The 9,130-nt window shown below is 39.5% G+C and overlaps 1 protein-coding gene across 1 annotated transcript; it reads left to right on the plus strand.

Annotated features, from left to right (window-relative positions):
* Nucleotides 1-2,580: 2,580 nt before the first annotated feature.
* Nucleotides 2,581-7,874, plus strand: LOC107711749 (PR domain zinc finger protein 13-like). Its single transcript, XM_016516797.1, has 4 exons — nt 2,581-3,035; nt 4,506-4,637; nt 4,716-4,836; nt 6,106-7,874. The coding sequence occupies exons 1-4, from the start codon at nt 2,895-2,897 to the stop codon at nt 7,545-7,547; spliced, it is 1,836 nt and encodes a 611-aa protein (XP_016372283.1). The 5' UTR covers nt 2,581-2,894; the 3' UTR covers nt 7,548-7,874.
* Nucleotides 7,875-9,130: the final 1,256 nt, after the last annotated feature.

Genomic DNA, 9,130 nt, shown 5'->3' on the forward strand with positions numbered 1-9,130 from the left:
AAGTTGGGGAAATTCGGTTCAAAAGGCAGAGCTAACTTTGTTCAGGCTTTGAATACTGAAACGAAGCAGCCCCCTTCTTTTCGAGAGCATTTAGAAATGGGAGCACGCATGAACAGAGTCGAATCAGTAGCCACTTATCTCGCCACTTTCTAATGCGACTTTGAATATTAGTCTGGGTTAAAATCCCAATCATGTCATCTGGTGGGACTCCCATACAAGCATAATTACTATTCAATCGCGTCACTAATGTCCCACCCGCATCCCCTATCTGCGACGCAGCTGATCCGTCCTTTGTGAGGCTTGCACTTTCCCGCAAGAGCGAGTAGGTTAAGCGCATTAAAATAGGCATTTAAGATTCATATTTGTAGAAAAACATATTTTTGTTCATGTAAAATAAATGAATCAATTATTAATGACACATTTTTATAATTTTTAAATTTTCCGACATTTAGCCTACTCTTGTTGGAAGCAGGCTATTATAGACTAAGCCATGCGACTTGTTGAAATCGATGTACAAGTACAAAGAAATGTTGCAAATGATTTAGTATACAAAACGAGTTGTTTTCCTTATTTGCAATGGGAATATATTAAAGGAAAACAATGAAAAAAGAAAGTAAGAGCCTGTAAAGGGAATTTGTATGGCTGAGCGGTTAGCGAAAAAAAGTTTTGTAGAGAGCTCGGGCATTGTGCATCGTTCAGATAGAGTGGTGAACCCTTGGCACTCAAGCCCAGTTTGGACGCGTGAATGAAACCCCTGGTGGGACACTGCAGTTCTTCACAGAGTTGCTGTTGCCCTACATTCATGCTTCATTCTTTGGCAACCTGTTAAATCAAATCCCACATTTTAGCTCGAATTGTAACGCTGAGACCCTGAGAAAAAGCTTTCAACCACCTGACCAACACTTTCTCCGAATCTCACAATCCGACACGTAAAAAATGTTCTGGAATGCTCCGTTCGGGTCCACAATATTGTTCCGAAATAAAGCTGCTACCATGTAATTAATGTGCCATTTAAAAGACAGCGGACAATGAGAGCGTTCAAGCTATTTGATTTCATTTAATTTTCCATCCCATTTGCTCTGAACACTGCTTTAGCTCCCAAAAACCGTGCTCCAATGAGCGCTTTGGGATGACTTTCACCCTTTGCTTTTCCCGGTTAGGAGGACCGAAAAGAAAACGTCCCCGTTTCCGCCTTTGTGCACAATTTATTAGTTGGAAAACTTCGCCTTTAAAGACACAAGACAAGAATGAGAATGTGCCCGGCTGGTGTGAGAGCTGTAGAGGCCGGACCCGCTGTTGCAGAGCGGATGGGAACCAGTCACAAATGGCAACATTAATAAATAACCCACCACACAGCCGGGCTTTGCATGCGCCTATTCAAAAATTGTTCGCGTGTCGTTCACGCTCTTTGACTCATTAAGGAGCCCAAAGAGAAAGCTCCCAGAAAGGAGCAGTGGGGTAGCTTTTCCTGAAGAAAGAAATCCCACCTCTGCTTCTCCAATTACAGCGAAGTGTCATCGAAGAGTCGCCAGGCCAGAGGTTAGCAGGACATGTTCATGGCTTGAATCTATCGCCCACGAATTCTTGTATCTTTCCCTCGGCCTCTGTTCAGTCATTGAGGACCAAGATCAAAGAGGTCAAATGAAGTTTTAAAACCAGTGGTAACAATACCACTGAAGTCACTTCAAATGACACCCAAGGGTCCAGAGTGAAAGTAGTGGGTTCCTCTTGCCACATGTCTGAATAATAAAAAACATTTAAAATAAAACATTAAATTCGAAATGTTCGAAATGTAAACTAGCTGTTTAGTAACTTTGGTAGCATATTCAACCGAGCAATGCTTTATATTACATGGATCAAGTACTTTAATTCGTCCGGGCTAAAATGATCACTTTGACCTAAATGTTGAACATGGATAAAAAAAAAACTCTTTCCTCTTGAGAATATTAAATACAAGTGAAGACACCGAAAGGTGCTATGAGATGAAATATTGGCAAGCAGAAACTCTTGTCTTGTACAAGATTTCGTGTTTTGTCCTTTTTCCCCACTTTCCATGAATTCTAGAGCCCTGCAGTGCGTTTCGTCAAAACTGAATGCGACCATCCTGATACGTGTCCTGTTGTCAAAGAGTGTGAAATGATAAGGTGGTGGTTATGTTGAAAGTGGCTCTTTTTTTTGGCTGGTTTTCCCGTTGAGTACCTGCCCGGTCCCAGCACGGCACACGCCGGGAGTCAATAGAAGTTAACAAGTCTCCCAAACATTCCTGCTCCTTTTGTTGAAACGGCAACAGACAATGCTGCCAGGGAACGAATAAAGAGCTTTGAAGTACATAAAACCTAAAAGGATGCAGCCAAGTAGATTTAAAGTAGTCACTGATTTCCAAAAACTGGTTTGTATAGGAACAATGAAAGGGGAGAGAATTTATGGAGAAATTATACAGTGGATTTGTCACTTAAAATATCGGAACTGTCTGGCGGACAAAGCCACATGCTGAGGATTAATGGTTGCGCCAGACCTTTGATTCTGCACTCTCTTTTCTCTGCCCTTGACAAATTGGATTTTGGGGATGGGAAGGTCGCTGGGGCCTATTGTCTCTTGACCATTTGGAGCGGTTCATTATGCGTGAGGGTGAGGGAAAGTCTCCATGTGACCATTTCGGAGTGTTCTACAGCTGCTAAAAGAGCGCAACTCTCTCATAGCGCGCTGCTCGCCCTTGCGCATTAATGTGCCGAGGGGTACCTGACTGCGCCATAAGAAAAGCCGGATCACACACGCCACCGCGTCACTTGGCGGGCGGATATTAGTCTGTCCTCATCTCAGACTCTCTGCTCATCTCAATCAGTGCCTGCTTGGTCTTCCTGGTTCTGATAGCGCAGCTTCACACAGAGCCAGCCATGCAAGCGATTCGGACACCCACTATCAGTGTGTTCGCCGACTGCAGCATCCCAGCCGGGCTTCGGATAGGACCGGTCCCGGGCATCTTCAAACTGGGAAAGTATGTTTCGGACCGCAAGGAACTTGGAGTGAAAAAGAAGGTGAGTTAGTTTGATTTGTTTCCTTGAAGACAGTGTTCAACTTTTTATTATGACTTTTGAAAGTTTTTTTTATATAAAATGTACCTTGAGAGAAATGTGCATTTTTTTCTTCCCATTGCAAACGAATTATGCATTCTAAATTTTAAACAAGACGTGCAACATACTGTAGAATATAGGCTGGATAATGAATGCAAACATGCCTTTACCATTTGTATTTTTTTCTGCAACTGTTTTTATTCAATCTATTGACTGACAACTACATACAAGTGCACATAAATGTAAAACTATACAATAATAACAGTTAATAATGATTATTATTATTCTTTCTTTTTAGATGAAAGTAATGTTATTATTAACATAATATTCATTATTAGTTTTAACATTGCTTTTATCAAATAAAAAAGAAACATGCAGCTAAAAAAGTTAAGAACATCTTACTTTCCTCGATGCTGACCTGTCACTCTTCATAAAGCATCCTCGTATTAATTGGTTTGTGCTGTCAGTTTGGAAATAATTGAGTTGCATTAGCAGGACAACATGGCATTCTATGCCTTTTACTTAACCGCGTTAATAGGGTGACTTGAGTTTCTGCGCGAGATTTCATGCCCTCTCACCCTTTAAATTTCAAAAGCTTGAAGGCTGGTTATTCCCATGTACCATTTCATTTTTAAAAAAAGATAACAGTAAACCAGACAATTAGTAAATAAAATACGAATTAAATTGAACTGGAAACACTACTAAATATTAGTATAAATCGTTATTTTAAACACAGGATAAATCAATGTTTTAAAAACAATAATAATTATTGATATTGTTATATATTCAATAAATATAAAAAAATAGTTTTATTCTACTATTAAAATGTGGAATATTCGTAAATCAAAGGGGCGTAAAAGGCGTCACATATAAATGGCATTTACTTTCCTAAATAAGTTGTAAATAGACTGGAGCTCTTTACGCTGTCTGCTTCTGTGATTGATGCGCGTAAATGCAACGCCGCGGGCCATGGGCGATCATCAGGTGCAATCTCTGTGTCAAATGTCACGCTTTAATCTTTAATTTGTTTGAACAGAATAGAAATGCTTTGACACTCTTCAAATTCGTTTCTCATATCAACTCAATTATGTTCCTTGAAAATTATCGCCATTGTCTAATAGACCGAATAAAACGATATTAACGCGTTTTTGTTTGAAATACCTTGCGGTGATAATTAACAATGTGTGAGAAAAAAAGAAAACAAAAGAAAATCTGAAATGATTAGCATTTCAAACATATATAAAATACATTTAAACATTTTTAGAGAAATATTCTAAAATACTATTATAAAATAATTTCAACAGCTTTAAAGCAGGCAGACATCACAATAAATTTCAGTTTCACTGAACAGTTTGAACTGTTTTAGCTACATTTCGTTATAAGCCAAATCAACAAATTAAAACAGGTTGTTCATGTTAAAATGTCCATTTGTAGATTCGTCTGGTGAGGGGAGAATTCGTGGATGATTCTGGCAGTGCAGTTCCAGATTGGATCGGTTTAATACGCGCGGCCAGGAACAGTCAAGAACAGAACCTCGAGGCAGTCTCGGATTTACCTGGAGGACAGGTGAGTTAAGCAAAAACGAATGAATTTGGTCCTATTTAAATTACAGACAATTTCTAATAATTGTACTTCCTTCAAAAGATATTCTACCGTGTGCTGAGAGAAATACAGGCTGGAGAAGAATTGAGTGTTTGGTATTCCAACGCGCTGGCGCAATGGTTTGACATTCCTACGACTGCAACTCCAACACATGACGAAAAAGGTGAGACTTACACTAGAATTTCGTTTATTTAAAAGTGTGGATTTTTTAAAATATAAAGTAGAAAATACACTTCAGACTTTTTCATTGAATACATTTAAGAAATACAGATTGTATGCGGTCATTTACATCATGAAATTGTTTTGAAATGAAATTGCCTTTCCCCCCAACGTAATTCAAGCAATTTTGGTATAATCAAATAAAGCATTTCTAAATAAAATATTTTAAAATCTAATGGTATATATTTTGTTAAGCAACAAACGGATTTTAAGCAACGCTGCCACCAGCAGAATCAAGGCAAATCCTATTCAAATCCGATTTAATAGGTTTATCTGAGAATGTTGTCAGATTATCCGTGTTTAGTAAATCGAAAAGTCTGTTGTCTGGGGCAGTAACTGCTATTGATTGGTTGAGAATTATCGAGCTGAGTACACACAAATACTGCAGGCTACTGTATTTGCTATATATGATTGATCATACGGCTCAGTACTACGGCTGTATTATCTCTCTTAATTTATTCGCTAATAAAGTCCTGTCTTTCCTGGGCTGAGGCGCGGTGTAGTTCTGCGAGGGGAAGAGGTTAACAAATGTCATCTAGTCATTAATATTAATGTATTCAAAAGCAAATAAATTCAAAAAGGTGCTCTACGGTAAATTAGCTGGCTGCGTAAGGTATTGTTGGCTAGTGAATGCAAACTTTTATGTGGGATGTATATTGCCCTGATTTGCGACGCTGTACTGCGAGCGATGCTCTACGGCCAATACGCGGTGCGCTCCTTGACATACGCTTCCTATTCTCCAGCGTCAACAGATGGGCCAGCCTCATTGTCTTATGCGACTAGCGATTTCAAGCAACAGCTGCCGTCAATTCCACGGGAAAGCGCACAGAGAAAGTCGCTATTCAATGTATTGGTTTGTAAGCGCCAGATTGGGTCGGGGCTTGCTCTTTTGATGGTGACAATAAACAAGGGGGTTTTGCAGATTACAAAATCATTACATCTATAGCATTGACCCCAGACTGCCCAACTGGTGTCATGCCAATGTGACCAAGGCGTGGTGATAAAAAGTCATGACTGCAGGCTTTAAAAAAGGTTTATCATATTCCGCAAAGAACCAGTTCTGATCAAGAATGATTTTATTCTCGTTCTTGAGTTGCCTATGTGTATCTTTTTCACGCATTACTAGATTTGTATTTTTGTTGAACTCAAAAAGGCTCTGATGTAATCTAATTGTAAAACACGCCTTTTAATTGCTTTGTAATTTTTGTTTCAGGCGAGGAGCGCTACATTTGCTGGTACTGCTGGAGAATATTCAAATACCCAAACACCCTGAAAGCTCACGTGCATTTCCATTGTGCGTTAAGCAACGGCAGAAGTTTGGTGAGCAACGAGCAAGCCAGAGCCACAGACAACTTTAACAGATCTCCGAAATCAGGGGACATCCCAAATACGTCCTCCTCTCCACGAAATGGCCACAGCACTTTCATGTCAGACACAGTGAAACGGGCCGTGTCCACCTCACCATTCGCCAATAAAACGGGACTATCCAAAAAACCGAGCGCAGAGGAGCAGGACAGAGCCCTTGACATGAGCGTGACCTCCACCAGGAACCCCGGACACATCCTGGGCCTCTGCGGAACATCTTCTGTGCTCAACAGCATGGGTTTCCATCCCGGCGTGCGCTCTGCTTTCAAACCAATGGGACTTTCGAAGATCTCCCCGGCTGAGATAGTGAGAGATGAGCCTAACGGGAAACCAAACAATATCGGGTTTAGCAAACTACTGAGGAACATCAAGTCACCTCTACCTAACGTTCAGCCCTCAAAATGCGCGCACTCCATGGACAGCACACCTCCCGTGATCCCCTGCGCAAACAGCATCCGTGGCTTTCCTCTACTGCCACATTTTGAGGAGACCTCTGCTTTCAAGCACGTTGACAGCCGCATGCACCCTGCCCTGTCCCCCTCGCGCTACTCCCAGCTACCGGCCGGCTTTCACTTCGAGAGGTTCTCGTTGCCACAATTTGATGGGGTGAAATCCTACAATGGGGACTGCAACATACCCCTCATGCCATTCTCGGTTTACAACGGAGAGCTCCTGTATAGTTCCCCATACTATCCTCTTAAATTTCACATCGGAAACCTGTTTAAATACCCAGACTACTTTGGTGCACCGCCTCTGACTCCAGATCTAAACGCGATTACGAATATCGACAGGGAGATAGCGATGCACACGCAACAGCTGTCTGAAATCGCCGTAGAGAAGAACCGTTCACGACTTGAGTGTCTGCCCGCATCTAACCCAAACTCGGGCAAGCCAAAAAAGGGACATTTGTGTCTGTATTGTGGCAAATTGTACTCTCGAAAATACGGGCTGAAGATTCACATGAGGACTCATACAGGCTACAAACCACTCAAATGTAAAGTGTGTTTTAGGCCCTTTGGCGATCCCAGCAATCTCAACAAACACATCAGACTGCACGCGGAGGGAAATACGCCCTACAGGTGCGAGTTCTGCGGGAAGGTGCTCGTGCGCAGGCGAGATTTGGAGAGGCACGTCAAATCGAGGCATCCTGGTCAAAGCATCAAAAAATCCGACGACAAAATGGAAGGCATCTTCGAAGATGCCGAACAAAAAAGCGACAACGACAGCGACGTCGACGTTTGCTTCACAGATGATCAGAGCGAACAGGAGTCGAGTAAACACAATGATTAATGGACCAATTTCTGGACGTATTGAAATAGACTTTGCTCTTAAGTAGCTAAATTATGCATGTACATAAATTAGTTATGAATTGTTTATTTTATAAAATTATTGTGAAAAATCTTGCAGAAGCAAATGTTCGCCTAGTAAATTAAATAATTTTGTGAAGGAGGCACTCGTGAAGTTAATCTCATAACATGCTTATTGGTATTGAGGACATCTCGGCATCACAATGTGGAGCTGCACTTTATAAAGACGGGTTTATTCCATAAAACAGATGCGTTTGCATTATATTTTGCTTTTAAAAAAGACTATCTGACCATTTGAATTACCTGTCAAATCCGCACTTTTTATTACCAAAAGCATTTAACTAATTCTGTAAAAACTGGATTTAGATTTTTTGTTTTGTTTTGTTTTGCAGAACAACTACAACAATAGAATAAAAATAAAGTGGTATTTCAAAGAAATATTTGTGTTTATTTAGTCGAAAAGCATTTGCAAGGCTGTTAATTAATATTATTAATATGAATTAATATTGTATGATCTTTTTTTCCAAACAAACACAAATTCCTTTCACTGACTTAAATAAAAGGGGGGAAATCATATAAAAGGGTTTGATAATTGACATACATTTCATATTTCATAGACGTTGTTTTATTTTTTATTTTTTTACGGCTGATCATTTGTCTGTGTCCTGAAAAGAACTTATAGGGTATGACAGGAATGAATGATTGCTGACCTATACGCTCCCTTATTACTTCGAAGAGGTGTTTCAATAGGTTAAGATTAAATGAAAACGCAGAAGATATATTCGTAAAATAGTCAAGGTTAGACTGCTACGCATGTGTCTTTATGACCCGAAACATAATCGTCTGGTTTTAATATTTGTACTAATTTAGAAAACATAAAAAACTGTGTGAAAATCTAAATTTTCTGTATTTACTTACAGTACATTGTTCGCTTTCTCAGACATTAGATTAGATTAGATTATTACACATAATTACATACTAGCGGTTAATGCTTTTCAACAACTCAATTTCATCTACGTTTCTTACACTCTAAAAATTGGTTACAGTTATCTTTCAGCTCTATTTCTTCCTGATATAAACCAGCTTTATTTCTTCCTGATTTAAATCAGCTCTATTTCTTCCTGATATAACTTTTAAAAATTACGTTTATTTATATTACTTAACGTAGTCACGTTTATTCAATCAAGAAAAATATCTTTGGCATGAATAAAACCTGTTAATTTGGATGCTACAAAGCACATTTTTAGGTTACCTTTAAAAACAGCTTCCTTACCATTTAAATTACTTATCTTCATATCTCTCTTCATAATACAGTATTTCAACAAAAAATATACTGCAAATCAATAATTACATTTCGACTGAATAAAGTGAGGTCTTCCAAGTTCTGAATAAATCCAAACAGTCACACTTAAATGATAGAAATGTACCCTTAAGGCTGGGGGATGTGGATTTTGCATACATCTGAAAAAGCAGTCAGCCACTCTCCACACAGAATTCTTTGCTTTATTTCTTTCTCTGTCCTTCTCCACATTGGTGTGTCCTTGATATGGTGCATTCTTCTTCTCC

This window comes from Sinocyclocheilus rhinocerous, unplaced genomic scaffold, assembly GCF_001515625.1.
Source record: "Sinocyclocheilus rhinocerous isolate Xijiao unplaced genomic scaffold, SAMN03320098_v1.1 scaffold1199, whole genome shotgun sequence".
NCBI classification, from domain to species: Eukaryota; Metazoa; Chordata; class Actinopteri; order Cypriniformes; family Cyprinidae; genus Sinocyclocheilus; species Sinocyclocheilus rhinocerous.

Coding starts and splice junctions, on each gene's coding strand:
- LOC107711749 (XM_016516797.1), top strand. CDS start 2,895: ATGCAAGCGATTCGGACACCCACTATCAGTGTGTTCGCCGACTGCAGC. Junction 3,036..4,505: donor AACTTGGAGTGAAAAAGAAG/GTGAGTTAGTTT, acceptor GTCCATTTGTAG/ATTCGTCTGGTGAGGGGAGA. Junction 4,638..4,715: donor CGGATTTACCTGGAGGACAG/GTGAGTTAAGCA, acceptor TTCCTTCAAAAG/ATATTCTACCGTGTGCTGAG.